At 42.7% G+C, this 22,718-nt stretch overlaps 1 protein-coding gene across 1 annotated transcript in view; it reads right to left on the bottom strand.

Annotated features, from left to right (window-relative positions):
* LOC120066291 (RNA polymerase II elongation factor ELL2-like) overlaps positions 1–21,611 on the bottom strand; it is a 41,613-nt gene extending 20,002 nt beyond the window's left edge. The window contains exons 1-4 of the mRNA XM_039017572.1: positions 21,474–21,611; positions 18,116–18,163; positions 1,972–2,099; positions 1,133–1,293 (exon numbers count right to left, since the gene is read on the bottom strand). Coding sequence (XP_038873500.1) covers positions 1,133–1,293; positions 1,972–2,099; positions 18,116–18,163; positions 21,474–21,611 — 475 coding nt within the window. The remainder of the gene's footprint in view (positions 1–1,132; positions 1,294–1,971; positions 2,100–18,115; positions 18,164–21,473) is intronic.
* Positions 21,612–22,718: the final 1,107 nt, after the last annotated feature.

The raw sequence follows: 22,718 nt of genomic DNA, 5'->3' as shown, positions 1-22,718 counted from the left end.
TGCTTCAACAGCTGTAGAAAATGGATTGTGCAGTATGTTCTATTTATGTTTTAGACAATATGTGTAAAGCTGTAAAACTGTCAGTGTCTGCAAAGAAGAGCTCTACGTGCCTTAAATCCACAAATGCATATTATGTCATAAAGACAGCATAGTTCTACACGTCTGTTCAGGTTATAATACACAGCATCGGTAACATGTCCATTTAGAACCCACCAGAAGACACAGAAGTATACCTGTGTATGCATCCTCCTGCATGACATGTAACTAATGCACATCCCAATGGTCCCACATGCTGTATAAAGATATCAACAGCACTGCTATGCTGGGCTCTCGAGTGGCGCAGCAGTGTAAAGCACTGCATCTCAGTGCTAGAGGCGTCACTACAGACCTTGGTTCGATACCGGGCTGTATCACAACCAGCCGTGATTGGGAGTCCCATAGGGCGGCGCACAATTGGCCCAGCGTCGTCCGGGTTAAGGGAGGGTTTGGCCGGGGTAGGCCCTCATTGTAAAATAAGAATTTGTTCTTAACTGGCTTGCCTAGTTAAATAAAGGTTAAATAAAAAAATATGCTCCCACAATAATTTCTTTACATAGTGGCACAAACAGGTTTTGATTCTGATCTTCGTCAGTTCTTAACTACTTATGGTAAATTATGGCCTTTGCTTCAGAGAATCTGCAAACAATAATTCAGTATTTCAGCTGATGAAAACTAATTGAATCACAGCTACTGTAATTAAACTCTTAGGCAGAACTTCATCCACTCAGCATGAGACTTGTTAGTGCATACTTCTGGCAAACTCAATCACATGAATGGAGCTGGCAGGCAGGTTGGCAGCGTGCCTGAGCAATCTGGCCTAAATGAAGGGAGAAGAAGAAGAAAAAGAGGCCTCCCCTGTCGCTTGAATAATTGCAACCCAGTACTTTGATCAACTATGCAATAACTTCCACACCATATGGCAATTATCAGCAGGACAAGATGGTAAAAGGCGATGGATTAGAAGCTTTCAGAGAACATTAAAACTCCTCCATTATTTTGCCCTTGATCCCCAAAGGTAAAGGGCTCGGTGTGATGCTGGTTTGGACATAGCTCAGCCAGCAGAGGAAAAAGCAGCCTGTGACTGCAGACTTACCACGTGTGGAGCCTGGCTTGATCTCGATGGCCGACCTGCTCATGATGTCCTTCTCCACCTGAGACATGCGCTCCCGGGTCATCTGGTACGAGTCATCAGTGGCACACACAGTGATCTTGTCCTGAATACTGCCCTGGCCTTCCAGGTGCTCCCTGCCCTCCCTGAGGCAAGTATAAGATCAGGCTCACATAGCAGCAAAAGATCTCACACTACTTCCAAATCAATACAGCATTTCTTGAAAATGTGTTTTGTGTGATTCTGTCTACATATGACATGTGTCTCACTCCCATGACTGGTTCTGTGACTTCTGTCCTCATGCTTGTTCCTCACATCCTATGCTAAGGCATTAAGCTGTAGAACAAGTGAAGTATTGTAAAGCCACAAGACTTTGAGCTGCAGGGCAAACAGAGCGTCACAACTCTACCCCTCAAACTAACCCTACATGGTTCCAAACACTGTGATCTCACTGTCCTCAGACATGTGTAAGTCAAAGGTCTAGAGACAACCAACCTCAACTGTCAAACTTTAGCAACACAGTATGCTAAATAGGTGCTTACAGTAACTCAAAAGACAAAAAAGAGCTCAACAAAAATTACTTAAATCAAAAGGACAGAGTTTATGAGTAGTTCTAAAATAAGACTGAACTGTATTATACATGCAATGGTAAGAAACATTGTCTGAGGATAAGCTGTAATTTGAAGCGGTCACATTGTGACAAGGGTTACTTATGTTGGCAATGGGAGAGAGAGTGTAAGAGAGAGCAGTGTCTCAGAAGTCCTGTGGTCACAATCTGACTGAACTGGCTGTGGTTGACTGTGAAAACAGTGGTGTGTGCTTACCTTGAGACATACTGGTGTGTGCAGTCGAAGCTGGCCTGAGGTTTGTCCTTGCTATCACTGGACAGGTAGAAGGAGAAGACTCGTAGTGCGTCCGGGGCATCTGGGGACGGGGCGGGGATCTTGATGTACTGTTGTCAGGGGACACAGAGAGATCGTTAGATCACTGAGGGGACCATGTGTAAAAGTATAAATGTTTATCATTTTTAGCATATTCAGCTGTGCCATCGGTCTGCATATTCTAAACATGCTAAATGAAATGCCTTGCATTTGTGTCATACAATCCGATAAGTTTTGGTAACTAACGTATACAGGACTGTAAAGAATGAACTGGATATTAGTCATCAATTAGGTTACACATTTAATTGGATAGCAAAACGTGCTAAATAGGAACACTGAGGTTATTGACATTGCATATGATTCAACTGCTCAGGGTGGCAGCCAGGCAGCCTCTGGCTTAATGTGATATCAAATGAAGCCACATCTGAAGCATTTTAAAGTCAACTAGGCATATCATATCACTTTTCCAATCTAATTCCAAACATCAACACACATCTTGAAAGCCGTGCTGTAGTTCTGCCCTCCGAAGGTACACTATATATACAAAAGTATGTGGACACCCGTTCAAATAAGTAGATTTTACTATTTAAGCCACACCCGTTGCTGACAGGTGTATAAAATTGAGCACACTGCCATGCAATCTCCATAGACAAACATTGGCAGTAGAATGGCCTTACTGAAGAGCTCAGTGACTTTCAATGTGGCACCGTCATAGAATCCCCCCTTTCCAACAAGTGAGTTCGTCAAGTTTCTCCCTGCTAGAGCTTCCCCGGAACGGTTAAGCCGCGAAGTGGTAGGCCACACAAGCTCACAGAACGGGACCGCCGAGTTCTGAGGCGCATACTGCTGAGTTCCAAACTGCCTCTGGAAGCAATGTCATTACATTAACTATTCGTCAGGAGCTTAATTAAATGGGTCTCCATGGCTGAGCAGCTGCACACAAGTCTAAGGTCACCATGTGCAATGCCAAGTGTTGGCTGGATTGGTGTAAAGCTCACCGCCATTGGACTCTGGAGCAGTGGAAATGCGTTCTCTGGAGTGATGAATCACGCTTCACAATCTGGCAGTCCGAAGGTCAAATCTGGGTTTGGCAGATGCCAGGAGATGCAGAGTGCCAACTGTAAAGTTTGGTGGAGGAGAAATAATGGTCTGGGGATGTTTTTCATGGTTCGGGCTAGGCCCCTTAGTTCCAGGGAAGGGAAATCTTAACGCTACAGCATACAATGACATTCTAGATTATTCTGTGCTTCCAACTTTGGGGAAGGCCCTTTCCTGTTCAGCATGACAATGCCCCGGTGCACAAAGCGAGGTTCATGCAGACATGGTTTGTTGAGATCGGAGTGGAAGAACCTAACCTCAACCCCATTGAACACCTTCGGGATGAATTGAAACGCCGACTACGAGCCAGGCCTAATCGCCCAACATCAGTGCCTGACCTCACTAATGCTCTTGTGGCTGAATGGAAGCAAGTCCCCGCAGCAATGTTCCAACATCTAGTGGAAAGCCTTCCCAGACGAGTGGAGGCTGTTATAGCCATATTAATGCCCATGATTTTGGAATGAGATGTTTGACGAGCAGGTGTCCATATACATGTAGTGTATTATCAATTACAGTGTTCCTCTGTAGTTGCTAACTGAATGCTGTGTCCTTGCAGAGCAATTCAGTTCATCAATTTTCAATCGCTGTTCCTAGCCCAATCCTGGTATAGAGAAGTGTAGACTGTAGTTTCTACAAAAATAATTAACAGATTCTTTCTATTCATACAGTACATCTATACTATTAAATGGTAAGTCTTAAACAAGTCTTTAAAAAACACTTTCCTTTCTTCTGTCTAAAAATTATTGTGTGCTTGGTACATCCATATAAAACCATCTTCTCTCCAAACTAACATTCTCTGCTATCCTCAAACAACCCAAGATAAATATGTAAGCACAGTGCACAAAAAACCCAATTATAGCTGTATAAATACAGTCTTAAACAGGCCAAATGTAAAAGGTGTCCATCTGTAGAGCACCATGTTAATCATCATCTACCTATACCAGTATTACTGTATTCTGCATGTTACACTCTGTGACACACTTATATCAACCTTGCAGCATTGCTGCTTTGATGTTATTGCTTTGGAACAACACTGTTATTTAATGAGTACATTTTATCTGACCAGGGGGTGATTGGAGTAAATGTAATCTAGAAGTTTATTTGCTAGTGGACCAAAGTAGATTTTTGTCACACCCTGACCTTAGAGATCCTTTTTATGTCTCTATTTTGGTTTGGTCAGGGCGTGAGTTGGGGTGGGCATTCTATGTTTTTGTTCTATGTTTTCTATATCTATGTGTTTGGCCGGGTGTGGTTCTCAATCAGAGGCAGCTGTCTATCGTTGTCTCTGATTGAGAACCATACTTAGGTAGCCTTTTCCCACCTGTGTTTGGTGGGTAGTTGTTTTCTGTTTTGTGTCTGCTCCAGACAGAACTGTTTCGCTTTCGTTCTCCTGTTTGTTGTTTTTGTTCGATGTGGTTTTTTGGATTACATCATGAACACTTTAAACGCTGCACTCTTCCTTCAGCCCACGAGAATCGTTACAATTTTAATGTATTGATATGAGAGCGGGCTTGACCCTCCTCTGTTTTCAAGCCATAAAACTGACCTAAATAAGCAGCTGGCTAAAACAATAACCCAGGCCACATGGGAAATACTAGGTCATAAAATGACGACCTCTTGTCAGCCATTGGACCGGGGAGGCTGATATCCTGGCATTACCAATAGGAACTCATGACCCTCTACCTGGATAATAGTGGCCAGTGTCATATACAGTACTGTCCAGGGCTCCCCTGGCGACCAACAGAGCTATGGGGCAACCATCAGTTACATTAAATGGCCTAAAAATCTACTTTCACTAAATGGCCAATTGAACAAAGAATGTTATTAACCAAGAGGTATTGTAATGTACTTAAAAACATTGGGCACCGACTGTCCATTTATTCAAGTTGAAATGGACAGTTTTGATGATGCTGAGCCTGTGCCCTAGGGTCTCTTCTCACTACGAGAGATTGCCTAGAGGTTTCGAGAAAATACCCTCGGCTAGACCTTTAACTGTAATACACCACCTCCGGAGGTTGCGGTTGAATTGTCTTCTAAATACACCACCTCCGGAGGTTGCGGGTGAGCCTTGCTCACCCCCTCCTCCGAGCATTTCAGAATTGTCTTCTAGAGTCAAATGCTTCTACAGTAAAATTCTTAATAGCAGAGCAATGTTTTTTAAACAGCTTAAATGTATCGGCATTTTCCTTATATTTGAGACTCGTTTACTCTGAAATTGACACCGTAGCTTTAAGGGAATCTCAGAACACTGTCATTTATTTCAAAGCAAAAGCTAGTAAGAATACAAGTAGCCGAATTTCTCAACTCCAAGATGTACAAGTACAATAAAGTTGAGTGGTGACGAGTGTGGGTGTACTGCACCTCCGACACTTGTAAAAATGTCCATTATTGAATGATTTCCTTGTACCCATGTTTGTCTTGTGTAAATGCAAGCTTTTCTTTGGGTGCTAAAATCCATCGTTTTTGATAGAAATTGCATTTTATGTGAGCAATCTAGGTATGGTTCAGATAGCTGAATGCTAACGTCAGCCAATGTTAACTAACGAAGCTAACTAGCTAGCTAGTAATATGCAGGGGTGAAAGTAAGGCGGTCTGGTATGGCATCCTGGCAAAATACACCGTACAGGTAAAATATGAGCCTATCTCAATAATTAAAACAAAATGTAAAGAAAACTGTAGGCTATTACACCACTATTTATCATTACTGCATGTCAGAGGCATGACAATTTTGCGAATGGACTTCAAAACGAGCGTTATAGCCTACGCTCCAAAATGTGATGTGGTGCGAAGAGAACATTTAAATCAGAACACGATTGACATTTTGCCAAGGCAGAGATAAGTGACCTAGACGGGCACCGACAGCAGTGACTGCATAAATTGTGGCGTAATGACAATCGTCAAATGTCATAAATCTTTTAGGGTGTTTTGTGTAACAGATGTCTCTTTCCATTCACCACTGTTTGGAGGCTGGAAATATGTTGCGAGTGGATGAACGTGCACGGGTAACCTAGTAAAGGAGCCATTTGAAGTGACTGTTTGACAAGCGTGTACACACATAGGAGGTCCCGTACCGGGAACAAATTAATTAAACTTTCACCCCTGGTAATATGTGAGGAGGATGCATACAATTTGCTTAGCTTGCTAGCTACTTATCGCTGTATAATATTAATGACCCTGTATGAAAATGTTACTGTACTTTTATATTTGTATGAGAGGGGTAAACGTACATTTTTGCTTTTCTAAAGTTACTTGATGAAGCAGGTGTTGTTGGCTAACGTTAGCTAGCAGCTGTGCCACTTTGGGTGTGATATTGTTTTGCAACCAAATTAATGAGCGGATGGACGAGAAAATAAACCATTTTGACATCTGCACATGCTTGTGAATTGTTGCATTATTTAAGAGTGTAATATGGTTTTGTTGCATTAATCAAGAGTGCAATATGGTAGATTAAGAGTTGCTCGCATAGCTAGCTAGTTGAATAGTTTGCATGCTTACTGGCTAGTGGGTACTGTGATAATTACGGTAAATTTGAGCTGCGAAGCAAGAATGTCCATCCCCTCTCAGCATGGGACATTTCATTGCTAATGTAAATTGAAAAGTTTATGTACATATTATGTAAATAGACATTTTGTCCCGATGCCTCTCTTCCAACTTTCGTCAGTCTGAATAAGCAGAGGAAATTTGAGGACAAGATCAAATTAAATTACATTTTATTTATCACATGCTCTTAAACAGGTGTAGACTAACAGTGAAATGCTTACTTACGGCCCTTCCCAACAATGCAGGAAAAAAAAGAGGAATAGAAAAGTAAAACACGTAATAATAAAAGTGATAATAAATACACAGTGAGTAATGATAACTTGGCTATGTACACAGGGTACCAGTACTGAGTCTATGTGCAGGGTAGGAGGTAATTGAGGTAGATGTGTACATATAAATAGGAATAAAGTGACTAGGCAACACGATTGATAGTAAACAGTAGCAGCAGTGTATGTTAGGAGTCAAACAAAGTTTGTGCAAAAAGGGTTAATGCAGATTGTCCGGGTAGCTATTTGGTTAACTATTTAATTAACTTATTGCTTGGGGGTAGAAGCTGTTCAGGGTCCTGTTGGTTCCAGACTTTGTGCATCAGTACCGCTTGCATTGCAGTAGCAGAGAGAACAGTCTATGACTTGGGAGGCTTGAGTCTTTGACAATTTTTAGGTCCTTCCTCTGACACCGCCTGAAAGGGGCAGAGAGATGGGCCACAGAATGATTACTTCTTTTGACCCAGCATGATTACTGACTGACTGACAATGTGCACAGCCATACAGTACTCAGAATTCAGAAATTGTTGCCAAATCATCTGAAAGTAAGTCACTTTCACTTCCTTAATGGTGTCAGACTAGTGTGACACGGCTAACAAAACAAAGGACCAAAAAATAACGTAATATTTTCATTTTATTAGGTGCCATAAGACAAACAGAGGACAGTCAGTGGCCTTGAAACAGTATCTTTAGTTATATTTGGGAAGTGATTGATTCCAGGCTGGCTGGCAGAAAGCACAGTGCCTGGGGTAGATGTGGCAGGCAGGACTCTGGCCGCCACAAATGCCCAGTTATGCAGTACAGCAATAAGCAGCTTCTGTAGCTTGTAGCCAATAAACAGTTCCTCTTTCAACCCCCCCATCTCTCTCCCCCTCCGAACCCCACAGCGAGCTATGCACCCTACCCCCATCACCCAGCCTCAGCTCTCTTTATAGCACACAACATGAAAGCCACACTGCGGAACACAAAACGCAAGGCAGCCCACAAAGCCATGGACACTTGCGATATCGAACTGACCATTAGTTATGTTGACCTATATCTGTCCAGCCCTTTGTGAAGTGGTGGGGTACGATTCCACTAATGGCTGCTTAAGGTTTCTGCCAACTAACTGCCATCAAACAAAAAAGAGTCAAAGTAAACAGAAGCAAAAGAAGAGCCATATCGTCAGGACCTATTACCTCAAGACTTGGTCTTGACCAAAATTACAAGCAACAAGTCATAGAAAGAGAGGCTCCAGAAGTAGGTCAAAGCAGACAGCATTGCAATGCAGAATGACTTGTTTCAAATGGAGACGCTGATAAACAAAAGCCTGCCTGCCCCTAGGGAGAGCACAGCTCAGGGTTTACAGTCTTAGCTGTGCAATTCCCGCACCCCCCAGAACCCCAACCCCCATAACGCCAGCACTTCCCCCGGTTGCTATGCCCTCAGTGCGAGGCAAGCATCGAGCACCCCCCTCCAGCCAAGCGTTAGAGTTGCCTGTCACCTAATCAATGTCACTCAGGTCAGTCCATTTTGAGGGCGCCCCTGTTTTATTCAGCTTTCTTCTCCATCTTCATAACCATATGTAATTTAACCCATTAGTTCCCAGCTCTGCACTCCTGGCTCCTGTGGGAGAAACCATCTCCCCTGGCAGCATTTAGCCCCTACAGTACCTGGTGTGAAGTTTAAGGGCCCTAAAGCATGAGGTACTCCCGTTAAAAGCTCTGTCTGAGCACACAGGGGCCATCATCAACTGCTACCTGCCACTTTCTCCTGTCTTCAGATTTCCCAGGACAGTTAATCATGCTAGAGGGTTTCGAATAAACACTTAATAGAAAAGGTACACGAAAAAGCTTAGGCCTACATTTGTAGGCTTTTGTGTATTTAAAAAAACCTCTATACAAATGTTCATCACAACAAAACTCTTGAAATATTGATAATTTGTTTTAAACTAAATACAAAATAATCAATATTTTGTGGGTTCCCATTTTCCAAACTGATGGAAATCTAACATGACGTTTACCTTGGTCCCTTTCTGTTCCAGAACCACCACCCAGATTGTAAAAAAAAACAAAAAAACAAATCTCCGTTATTTTACCAGGTAAGTTGACTGAGAACACATTCTCATTTACAGCAACGACCTGGGGAATAGTTACAGGGGAGAGGAGGATGAATGAGCCAATTGTAAACTGGGGATTATTAGGTGACCATGATGGTGTGAAGGCCAGATTGGGAATTTAGCCAGGACACCGGGGTTAACACCCCTACTCTTACGATAAGTGCCATGGGATCTTCAATGACCTCAGAGAGTCAGGACACCTGTTTAACGTCCCATCCGAAAGACGGCACCCTACACAGGGCATTGTCCCCAATCACTGCCCTAGGGCATTGGGATATTTTTTAGACCAGAGGAAAGAGTGTAAGTATCAGCGTAAGTAACAGAGATGTGTATTTCCATAAAGCAGACTCACACAGGGCAGGCAGGTTGCACCATAAAGCTGTCCTTGCCCTGGGCCCCCAGGCCTCAGGGGCCCCTGTCTTCCCCAGGCAGTGTGAGCCTTCCTTTTCCATCTCTGGTTAAGCCAGGGGAGCCCCACACTCCCGCAGGTCACATGGAAGGACTAAGATCAAACATCTCCTAAGCCACGCTTCAACCAAACATCAACATCAGCGGTCAATGCCTCCAACTAACTACTTAGGCCTGCATAGGAAACTAATCACTATTTAGCGTTCACTAACCACAGGAATTAGGCATCACACTTCTGTCTGTACTCTTTATTTTATCTGATCATTCCAAGGGACATTTAAAATAGTAAGCTATGCCATATTACACAACATGTATTTTGTTGAAATCCTGGTACAATACTCCCAAGACAAGTTACAGGACAATTATAACAAATTGTGAGAAAGAATGGATAACATATGCAAATTATTCTAAAAACTCTCCAACAGAACAAATGGGAGTCAGTGAGCAGTGTACTGTCAGAGAACTGAGTCAGTCAGCTTTGTCCAATAGTGTCCATCCTGTGAGCTGAACTTGGCAGTTGGACAGTTAGTGTCATCCAGCAAAATGGCATCAGATTGTCAATCCTCAGCACCTTGTCAGAACAGTTTCTCGATGGGGCGCGGGGAAGATACAATAACCCCCACTGTGGCCCCGGGCCCAGGCACATATGCTGCAGCCTGCTCCCGGCTGGCTGGCCGGCCCTGTGTGTTTGGAGATGTCAAATACTTTCAGGCTGTTGTAAGGTGTGAACTGGACTGGAACAGAACAACTTGGTGGGGGCTCTGCTGTTAGAGCAGGACAAAGGGCACCCCTCATTGGTGTCCATGGAAAACTCCTCCTCTGACGCACAGACAGCATTAACACTATTCATTATCTCTGATCATGGTGCTCTTCTTCTGCCTTACATTTGGTGGCGTATGAGAACATTATTCTGGTAAAGAGATATACTTTTTTTCCTCCTGCTAACCACCCATCTGCCAGGAAAGATGATAAGTATTTCTTTGGTGATGTTCTTTTCTTCTTCTTGGGTCTGTAGACATTACCGAGCAGGTAGAGATCCTAGCTCTGGTATTTAGCATGGCAGCACAGTGATGGGAGCAGGTGCCTAGATACACGAACGTGATTTACTCTAGTCTGTGCCTCCTGCCCTTGTCTGTACTGACACTACTGGCCATTGTCATCGTATCCCAGTCTGCACAGTCATGGCTGCTGCTGTGAGCTGCCTGTCTTTTGTTCTTGCATCTTCCCCCACAGAGCTGAGAGCAATGGACCGTCGGCCAGCCTGGATTATTCATGAACAGCAGGGACGTGTGGCGGGCGGCTGGAGAGGGCTAGGACGACAGCACCGTCACAGCGTGACTCCCAGCTCAGCTCGTGCATGAGGGACGGTACTCCACAGTCCTCTCTTTCCCTGTCTCTCTGGTATGTGGTGATCACCAATGCATCCCAATGAGGGGACAAACAGAACAGAGAGAACTACTCTGGGAGGAGGAAGGGGTGGATTAGAGCTGGGGCCAACAGCATTTCTTCCCTCTGCCACGCTGCATCTCCTCACAAACAGCAATACACACACGCTGGATCCATGTGTACTATGAGGAAACACTGCTAAGACATTCACAAAGTTCCACACAGAACTATTGGTCAAAAAGGAAAAGGAAGCTTACAAGTGGCGTTAAAAAGGAAGGCATTATTCCAATGACACATGCAGACAACCATAGAAGGCAACACAGGCAGACGATGCCGCAGGGAAATCCGGGGCATTATTAATTCCTGCTCTCCACAATCCTCCCGCTGTTTACCGTATGATCAATGACTCATAGATCATGAACACAATGCATGAGATCACCTCTCTTTTAAATCATGCTTTTAGTGAGGCTGTCTTTTTGTTCCTGTGCTTCAAGTCAGCCCTACCGTTGATAAAGACTTGGGATCCACAGAGTTGGGTTTTTTAAGGGGGTTCTTGAGGGGAGTAGGGGGTGGGCAATTGGCCTGGCTACAGCATCCCCCAAGGTATTGACTCCTATGCCAAGCAAAATGTGCCTTCTCCAAGAGAGGCTGGGCTAATCTGTCAACCTCAGCAAACACATGGTTCAATAACTCACCCCCTCCATTCCTGTACAGTATATCTCCCACTGTAAATCTGGTAAACAACGAGGTTGTTATTCTTCTTTAGGTTAAACAATAGCTCAGTCTGTAGTACTCTAGTGATTTGAACCCTAAAGAACACAAGCACTACAGACTTCAGACAGAAACTCTCCCCTCTGACCATTCCACTTCCGTAACCATCTTTGTTTACAGAGGCAGTGTTGCTTGTATCCTGTTGTGCTGCATTTTTAAATGCTGGGAAAATAATGGATATGGGAAGAGTTGAGGAAAAGTGACCATTGCTGATAGCCGAACAACCAACCAGACAAACAGAAAGATCGGAGGAACAAAGGATTGTTCTTTCTAACATCACATACTGCTTTTCACTCTCGCTGATGTCCGTTTTGTTGCACTAGTGCTTTCAGTGAAGAAGAAAAAACGATATTTCAAAGTGATGTCATTACCCGCCTAGGTAGCTTCTGGGTCAGTGCTTACTGGTGTACAGATGGATTTAGTTCCAACAGGATCTCCTTGGTTTAGCCTATTCCTGTGATGTGATATAAATAGCTGCCATGATGTTCCTATCACTGTTGATGTAATGAAAGGAGAACACTACAACTGTACAAGTATAAACAATGGGGGCTGGGTATGTCAATCAATATTCCTAATAGTTTTTTGACATGTGCTAATAAATAAACACATATTGGTTGAGCTAATATGTGAGCAGCACTACAACATCCTGGATCTATTAGTTATCCTGGAGAGGTGACCACACACTGGACTGGGAGAAGTCTCATTAGGCTTGTCCCTCAGATACTGTGATCCCAAAATACTGGGGCCAACAGCTTTGCCAGTCAAAACAGTGGGCCTCAGATGCGCAGGGCACACAGAGCCTTTTTCCTAGCTTGACACATCTGGATGAATAGAGCGACGTGTGCCTGAAGGACGACTCCCCCCACCTTCTAGTTGTGCCACTGGGAAAGGAGCTCTGACTGCATTCCTCTTATTGTTATTCTAATTAGCTTTCGGGAAAATAACTGATGGGCATGCACACACCGACACACACACCGACACACACAGTGAGATGGAGAGGCGGAGCGCTCTGGGTGGGGGTAGGGTCGGGGCAGCCGCATGTGAGATGGAGGCCCTGATGTCGCCCAAGGCTTCAGCCAAGGCAGAGGGTGAAACGGCACAATAATCAGGGGGGTAGACGGGAGGGACCTGGGGGGGGGGGGGGGGGGGGGGGGTCTAGCTGAGCCACATACAGTTGTCATTACATGATCGATGGGAAGAATGCTCCCTAACGCCTCCTCTACTCTCCTCTCAGCACCAGATAGCATTTAGGATCTATTCTCATTGATGAGAATTAAGGAGAATTTTGAGAGATTGTCGGGAGGAATCGATTCTCAAGAGACATTACTGTAATGTAAACTTCTGTATTTCTCACGTCTCTAACGCTACCTTTGGAGGTCGCACACGACACTCGCCCGACAGTTTCCCCCCTCTAAGCAGTGCAGTGTAAACAGAATTGTCTCGTTGAACAGAATTGTCTCATTCATACAGCAAAAATACAGCTGAAATGTATAGACATTTTCATTATATTTGAGAGTTTTATTAAGTTTTCACCTGTTACTTTCTTAAATTGTCGCTTTAGCTTTAAAAAAGGGAAGCTCAGTGTTTCCCCCCCTTGAATGCTCTGAGCTTCCTTCCTGGTAAGAGGAATGCAGCAAGAAGCTAATCAATTCACCAAATCAAAACCAATTTTATTTGTCACATACACATGTTTAGCAGATGTTATTGTGGGTGTAGCGAAATGCTCGTCTTTCTAGCTCCAACAGTGCAGTAATATCTAACAAGTAATATTTAACAATTTCACAACAATATACACAAATCTAAAGCAAAGGAATGGAATTGGATGAGCAATGACCAGGGAAATGATCAACATTTTCAGTCACAATTTTGCGTTTACCTCCTATAATGCCTTCCATGATATTGATCAAATGAAGCCTGGTTTGTTATAAGGTGACTTTAATAGGCTGAAGCTGATATTTTCTGTCCGTATGAGAGGGGTAAACATTCATGTTTGATATGCTAACGTTACTAGCTATCTAGCTGGTTCCTCTAAAATCATTCCAACATTTGTACACAGTTATTTTCTATATTCTCTTTCCACGATCCTCATTTGTCCTCATCCTGAGCTATTTTGTGTATTCACAGGAGAGAGATAAGTTCTATATGTCTCGTATTGTGGTGCTGGAGCTTCTGCAGGCTCTGAAGTTCAAGTCTCCTCTACCCGAGAGTGTAATATGGTTTAGTTGCATTATTCAAAATTGTAGCTAATCTGTTTTAGAGGGAAAGTTGCTTGTTTTGTTAAATCATTTGCAAGCTTACTGGCTAGTCAGTGGCTACTGGCTAAGTTACTGTGATACTGATATTTATGGTAAATTTGGAGCTGCCAAGCAAGAATGTCACGTTGCCAGCCACAACAAAAGGTAAGGCAAGGATGGCATGTAAATTGAAATGTTTACGTACATATTATGTCAAGTGTAATCTCTTCGCGCTTCCTCTCCTTAAATGTCCATCAATAAGAATAGCCCCATAGTTAGCTTCTGGGCAGACCTAAATCCAGATATTTGCTATGTACACTGAGTTTACAAAACATTAGGAACACCTTTTCTTTCCATGACAGACTGATCAGGTGAATCCAGGTGAAAGCTATGATCCCTTATTGATGTCATCAGTGCAGAAGAAGGGGAGGAGACTGGATAAAGAAGGATTTTTAAGCCTTGTGACAACTGAGACATGGATTGTGTATGTGTGCCATTCAGAGGGTGAATGGGCAATACAAAAGATTTAAGTGGCTTTGAACGGGGTATGGTAGTAGGTACAAGGCGCACCGGTTTGAATGTGTCAAGAACTGAAACGCTGCTGGGTTTGTCAGTTTCACGTCTGTATCAAGAATGGTCCCCCACCCAAAGGACATCCAGCCAACTTCACTGAACTGTGGGAAGCATTGGAGTCAACATGAGCCAGCATCCCTGTGGAACCCTTTCGACACCTTGTAGATTCCATGCCCCGAAGAATTGAAGCTGTTCTGAGAGCAAAAGGGCGTGCAGCTCAATATTAGGAAGGTGTTCCTACTGTTTTGTAGACCGAGGTATTTTATTTTTGTTATTTATTTCACCTTTATTTAACCAGGTAGGCCAGTTGAGAACAAGTTCTCATTTACAACTGCGACCTGGCCAAGATAAAGCAAACCAGTGCGACACAAACAATACAGAGTTGCACATGGGATAAACAAACGTACAGTCAATAACGCAAAAGAAAAATCTATATACAGTGTGTGCAAATGCAGTAAGATTAGGGAGGTAAGGCAAAAAATAGGCCATAGTGGCAAAATAATTACAATTTAGCATTAACAATGGAGTGAAAGATGTGCAAAAGATGAATGTGCAAGTAGAGATCCAGGGATTCAAAGGAGCAAAAAAATAAATAACAATATGGGGATGAGTTAGTTGGGTGGGCTATTTACAGATGGGCTGTGTACAGGTGCAATGATCGGTAAGCAGCTCTGACAGCTGATGCTTAAAGTTAGAGAGGGAGATATAAGACTCCAGCTTCAGTGATTTTTGCAATTCGTTCCAGTCATTGGCAGCAGAGAATTGGAAGGAGAGGCGGCCAAAGGAGGAGTTGGCTTTGGGGATGACCAGTGAAATATACCTGCTGGAGCACGTGCTACGGGTGGGTGCTGCTATGGTGACCAGTGAGCTGAGATAAGGCGGGGCTTTACCTAGCAAAAACGTGTTTATAGATGACCTGGAGCCAATGGGTTTGGCGGCGAATATGAAGCGAGGGCCAGCCAACGAGAGCATACAGGTCGCAGTGGTGGGTAGTATATGGGGCTTTGGTGACAAAACGGATGGCACTGTGATAGACTACATCCAATTTTCTTTGTAGAGTGTTGGAGGCTATTTTGTAAATGACATCGCCGAAGTCTAGGATCGGTAGGATAGTCAGTTTTACGAGGGTATGTTTGGCAGTATGAGTGAAGGATGCTTTGTTGCGAAATAGGAAGCCGATTCTAGATTTAATTTTGGGTTGGAGATGCTTAATGTGAGTCTGGAAGGAGAGTTTACAGTCTAACCAGACACCACCTCACTTCCTGGCATCCAGGACCGCTATACCAGGTGGTGTCAGAGGAAGGCCCTTAAAATTGTCAAAGACTCCAGCCATCCTAGTGATCATGTTCTCTATGCTACCGCACGGCAAGTGGTACCGGAGCGCCAAGTCTAGGTCCAAGAGGTTTCTAAACAGCTTCTACCTCCAAGCCATAAAACTTCTGAACATCTAATCAAATGGCTACCTAGACTACTTACATTGCCTCCCCCCTCTTTTACGCAGCTGTACTCTGTTATTATATAGGCATAGTCACTTTAATAACTCTACCTACATGTACATATTACCTCAATTACCTCGACTAACCGGTGCCCCAGCACATTGACTCTTTACCAGTACCCCCTGTATATAGCCTCGCTATTGTTATTTTACTGCTGCCCTTTCATTATTTGTTACTTTTATTTCTTATTTTTTGGGGTCTTAAAAAAAAAAAAAAACATTGTTGGTTAAGGGCTTGTAAGTAAGCATTTCACTGTAAGGTCTACACCTGTTGTATTCGGCACATGTGACAAATAAAATTTGATTTGATTTGATCATTTGAGTGTCACCCGGATTTCCGTTTACTACGTTACATCTAGTCTATTGGACCAGCAGGGCAAGTCTGAGAGAACAATGCCATCTATTACTGGTCACAAGCATCACCCCTATCATCATCACATACCCACTCCTCGTCCACTAGTCTACATTCACATCTCTTTTGGGCTGGGGGTGATGTCACCAGCTCAAGAGTACAGGAAAATGATATCACTCAACACTGTTTTTGAAATGTTAAGAGCTGCTGTAAATATGATGGGTAAGGACACTGTTTACCGTGACTGTACTGTTAGGAACCTTAGAGCCCATTGGTCCCCCTCTGTCTGGTGTACCCCAGTCTGCCACGTTCAACGCCATCCTCCCCCCATTAACAGCTTAATCTGTTCTCCCTCCAACGGCAGATAGCTCATTAATGCCCAACCGGCCAGCGCAGGGGGCCGCTGTCAGAGGGGGAGGGAGCCTATGCTTGAATTCCGCCAAAGCAATTTGAATATATAATGTGCCAACAAAGATATATTCACAAAATCCTATTCAGTGATTAAAGCATACTTTAATTGCACACACTCAAAATTGCTAAACAGAAGGACTGATGTCGCCTATCCGTATTCATCTCTTCGATTTTGCATATGTTCAATTACAACACTCGCTGGCTTGCATATGCCTTACATATGTTTGTGTTTACTTAAGCTACATTCTGTATCAGAGTACTTTATTATTTTCTGATGAAGCGCCATAAAGAACAGTGCAGACAGAGGGAGAACAACTCCACGGCTGCCATAGCATCCCCCTTTCCTCATCTCAGCTCTTTCATGTCTACACAGAGACAACAGGCGTGGAGACATGGGGCTCCCTCGGGTTCACCAACTCCCCAACCTCCTCCCCCTCTCCAAACAAAGCCTTTTCAGTTGCCAGCCTGACCCAGTAACCTGGCTAGCAGCCTGGGGGTATAGTGTACCCTCTCTTAGGGCCTGTGTGAGCACACAGGCCAGCGTTTGTGTACAGAGCAAAGTCACTTTGGTCAATGCAGGGATTAGAGCAGCTCCTTTTCGACAGGGCCGACCGATTTTGTAGTAAATGTGCAGTAGGCTAGCAAGCAGCGCTGGGGAGGGTGCTTTAGTGCCCGGCTAATCTGGTTGGACACAGGCATCTTTCTTTACTGCTGCTTCACAGGAATGTCTTCTCCCTTTCACTGCCAAGTGTTTCTGTAGATTATGTGCTAGGTCTGACTACACTCAGCATCAAGGATAACATGACACATAGCTACAATTAAACAAACCTGGTTTGCAGTATTTATGCATTAGCATATTATCACATATTTTTCCCTGTTGTCAGATAGAATCACAAACATGGTCCTGGAATACTGTGAGAATACCAGCTATATGCTTCCAGTTTTCAGAATAACTGGCAGTACTGTAGTTGTGTAAATAAAGACTCTGTATAAACATTGCTGTAGCATGACTGATTGAATCCAGTTCTAAATCTAACATGGAAAGCTGAAGCATAACAAACCTAAACTCACACATACCACAAATGCAAAGGAGGTCACATTAAACACCGATAGTCCCTTTGCAAGGCAGTCAAGCTATTAATGTATTTATAACGACAAATGTGAGAACAGCTCCATTCTTACTGTATATCTCTAAAAGGCAACAATAACCACCAGCTGAAGAATAGAACAATATCCTCACAACATGTGCAATCTAATCAGGCAGGCCTTCAGGGTTTAGTCAGTGGATGCATGCAACTGAACTGCCCTCTTGTTTCAAGCCATGTTTTTGAATCTCATAAAAAATGCAGTGGAGAAACTGTTACGAATGTGCTGCCTGTAAGGCAAATCAGAACTAATTAAAGCATTTAATTTCTGAAGCATTAGAAAGGATGTGCAAAAACACATTCATCTTACCCCCTGGCTCCCCTTGAAGCAAATTGCTGGCTGATTTGTTAAGGATCCCTGGGGAGACAAAAAAAGGAAAGTGGTTATCATGTAATATAACAGACTCAAGCATTGCAGGTAGATACAATACGATTAAACCTAAAATACATCAGGTAAAATTAAATATTGAAATTAAATATTGTTATTTAATAATAAATATTACAAATCTGGTCAAGCTCTGCTAGTAGATATATTTGCTGCGATTACACTCTCAATACCGGCAATTTCTCCCACAGCAATAATTACTTATTCGTCAAGATAAGAATGTATTAAAACAGTGCTACTTAGTTCAGTGGGGCAAATTATACCATTAGCTAACCATCACAATAATTATAGTTTCCCATCCCTTATTTGCCCCAATGACCGAAGTACAACCTCTTAAATGTTAATTCAATAATAAAACAGCCCAGAGATCAATGTTGCTTCACCACTAATCTGCACTGGAATGTCTCTGATTAATCAATCTAGAGCACAGAAAACTTGTTTCACTCAACCAGTTCTCATAGTCAATTGGAAATTGGGGAGGGAGGAAAGGCGATAGAGAGCAAGTGAGAGAGAAAGAGAGAGTGAGATAGAGGGGAGAGTGAGAGAGAGGGAAGATACAGAGCAAGTGAGAGAGTGAGAGAGAGGGGAGAGAGTGAGAGAGAGGGGAGAGAGAGTGAGAGAGAGGGGAGAGAGAGTGAGAAAGAGGGGAGAGTGAGAGAGGGGAGAGAGTGTGAGAGAGGGGAGAGAGAGAGAGGGAAGAAACAGAGCAAGTGAGAGAGAACAAGAGAGTGAGAGAGAGGGGAGTGAGAGAGAGAGAGTGAGAGGGGAGAGAGAGTTAGAGAGGGAAGAAACAGAGCAAGTGAGAGAGAACAAGAGAGTGAGAGAGAGGGGAGAGAGAGTGAGAGAGAGAGAGAGAGAGAGAGAGTGAGAGGGGAGTGAGAGAGAGAGGGGAGATAGAGAGAATCAAGGACAGCCTCATCACAAAGCTTTTAGAGTAGAATCCCTAATCATTTTCTCAGTTGATTTCTCATCAAAATGACTAAAGGTAGAGGCAGGTTTAAGAACTAACTCTACCTTTGTTTACAAGTGAGATACATTTTATCAGCCCTCCGTACTGTGACTTGCACAAACCTGCCCTCCATGTACAAAGCTGTCCTCCAAATAAGCCTTTATGTAACTGTAAAGAGGTGACCACACTGTGCATTTTCCAAGTGTTCATGAACAGTCAAGAAGGATCAGTACCTGTATATGACTAGTATGTAACATTGAGAGAGGTACTCCTCAATGTAACATCTGAGGTACTCCTAGCGATGATACAGGGTCAAGAGATAAGAGCCATTATCTGAAAGATACAGCTGCAGCCATGGTCAACAGGCCTGTTTATCTATTGTAGACGGTTTTGGGAGAGGTCATCATGCTGCTCTCTTTCCCTCTGGTCATTGCTCAATAGGCCTACAGCTCGTTTTGTATTTTAAAGGGTAGGCTTATTAGGAATCCATTTGTTTTATGGGTCAGTTGCATGATGAACATTACAGGCTGGCACTTAATTTACTCATACAGAGTGAAACCCACAGAAACGGATAATGACCTGACTTAACAACCTTGTGAAGAAGCATGATGAACTGAATCCCACACTGTAGTTATACATGAGCTATACATATTTGGTTAATAAAAACTTGACTTATAAAAAAGCCTATTGAAAAGAGAGCAGACCCCTGTATATATACACTTTGTATCTGTTTACATTCATGTCACTACAGCAGATGTGGGAGTTGCCATGCATTTTCATTGGGAAATGCAACCCATAGTTTAACACCACCTGATGGACCGATGATCTCTGGAATTGGGCGGGCTTCTAAACGTTTAAAGGGCAAAACAATGCACAAGAGCACAGCAACAAAACTTCCCTGCCGCCCGCAACCCAACAAACAACAACGGTCTCGGGGGTTGGGGTGAAACTGACAGAGCCCCCATCCAACTGCTGTCCAGATTTACAGCAATTGACTGTAGAGGTATCCAAGTTGTCCCTACTTTTCATAGTTACTATACAACTGCCTGTTGTAGGCTAAGTAAAATACTTAGTACTACTTAAGTAGTTTTTTGGGGGGTATCCGTACAGAAAATATGTACTTTTTACTCCATACATTTTCCCTGACACCCACAACTACTCATTATATTTCAAATGCTCAGGCAGGACAGAAATAGGGTCCAATTCATACACTTATCAATATAACGCATTGTCACCCCTACTGCCTCTGATCTGGCAGGCTCACTAAACACAAATGCTGCGTTTGTAAATTGTGTCTGAGTGTTGGAGTGTGCCCCTGGCTGTCCTTAAATTAAATAAAAATCAAGAAAAGTGTGCCATCTGGTTTGCTTAATATAAGGAATTTGATTGACAGCATTTACTTTTACTCAAGTATGACAATGTAGTACTTTTTCCACCACTGTACTTAAGTACATTTAAAACCAGATACTTTGACTTTTACTTGAATAATTTCTATTAAGGTATCTTTACTTTTACTCAAGTATGACAGTTGAGTACTTTTTCTACCACTGACAACAGGCACCAAAGGTATTTTTTATCTGACAAGAAAACACATAGGCTAGGCTACAGTTATTTAGAAATGCTTACTGCATATTATCCATGTCACATAGGCATACGGTTATTAGGCTACACATTTTTCAAAATGATAAACTGCAACATTATCAGAAACCATAACAGCTTATGTATGCTATTTTACTTTTAAAGTAACACGATTGCTGGATAGATTTGCAATTTACAATTAATGTTGAGTGCCATTATTCGCAGGTAGGTTAAAGCGCTGATGAGAGCATAAATATGGTCTTACGCTATTTATTTTCAAATTCTAAGCATTATTTCTTTGTGTTTCTAAATGACGAATAGATGTTTGGACTATTAAGTCACATAAAAGATGTTACTTCGAAACATCAATGATCACAGAGGCTATACACTACAAACATGCACCACACGAATGAAAGTTAAAGCAATCGGAGGACATTTTCAAAGCAATTTAAAACAAGCTCAAATTGTGTATTGGATGCTGTGGCATAACTTCTATGGTCCCATATAATCAAACAACCATAGACTACTAAAACTGTAAGCTATGCCATCGATCAATAAACCATACATAGCCTACAGTGTTCGCACAGTGTACAACAAGCACAATAAACGATAGGCTACTAGGTCGCTGACACTTTTTGAACTTGATGGAACTTTTTACCCAGTGGTCTACCTCTTTTCATTGCGATTAGACTATAGTCGGAGTGTCCAATTAAACAAACACCCAAGCAAGAGCAAATTAAATCGGATGGGACTTACCTTAAGATTTTGATAGGCTTCGAGCGTTCGAATGGCGGTATCAGTTAGCTTGACGTGATAGAGAGTTTTATTTGGAACGTTTTTGTTGATTTTTGCACAGGAGAGCCCATACCGATGCTCCTGTCTCAGCGCTGCCATGTCTACAACTGAGGTAAATTGGCGACATTCTATGTGAAACGTCACTTGGACCTAGGCGGAGTTAACATTGCATGCGTTGCCGTGAACACGTCACACACGCACACACACACACACACACACACACACACACACACACACACACACACACACACACACACACACACACACACACACACACACACACACACACACACACACACACACACACACACACACACTTCATGAACATGTCTTTGTTTTGATATTATAATAACAATGTCATACTGTATGTTAATTTAGAAGAATGTTTGCAACAGCCATCTTTTCTTCCTACTGAATGAGAAGGAAAAGGAGGAAAAGCTCTCTGTTAAAATATACCCCCATCTAGAGAGCCTTTCCCTAATAGACTGAAAGCAATTTGAGGTAGACCCATCACAGAAAAAATGCTGAGTATATAGTATAGGCCTACTGGCTCTATGTCACCAAAATCTTTTGAAAGATTGCTTGTGTGACACAAAAATGCTATGTTTTGGTATGCTTCTATTGTAAATAATAATGAATCATAATCATTGTTATTACTATATTTCATGTGATGATTATTACAATATCATCTCCCTATTGGGTAATAAAAAACAAATATGTTTATAACCTAGGATCCAATTTATTCTACAGCCCTGAAGTCATAATAAATCGCCATATTGAAAACCATGGAAATATGAAATATAGAAAAAAATATTTTAAAAAATATTAAAAATACAACAATATATTCTGTTGATCTGGTGGGCCAATCCCGTGCTCGCAGACAGATTATGTGAAACTGACAGTGATGAAAAACGAGGGAATTTGGGTTAATTAAAGGCATAATCCCTAACAGTCAAGATGCCTGGGCCTTGGATTAATAAGGAGCTCTCTCACAGTCACAAATGGAGTCTTTAATTGCCATATGGCTGTCTGAGGTTCTCTATGACTATCTGAACCAGACTATATCAACAACACTTATCACAGTAAATATATAGTGTACAGTGCAGTATGCTGTCTATTGACAATAATGTAAGAGGAAATACTGAATTCAGACCCTAAAGATTATCACTGTGAATGCTCTTGTCGGTTGTAGCTACTATGTGGGAC

This window comes from Salvelinus namaycush, chromosome 21, assembly GCF_016432855.1.
Source record: "Salvelinus namaycush isolate Seneca chromosome 21, SaNama_1.0, whole genome shotgun sequence".
Taxonomy (NCBI): domain Eukaryota; kingdom Metazoa; phylum Chordata; class Actinopteri; order Salmoniformes; family Salmonidae; genus Salvelinus; species Salvelinus namaycush.
Note: the sequence above shows the minus strand (reverse complement) of the source record. Positions and strands in the feature narration are given on the sequence as shown.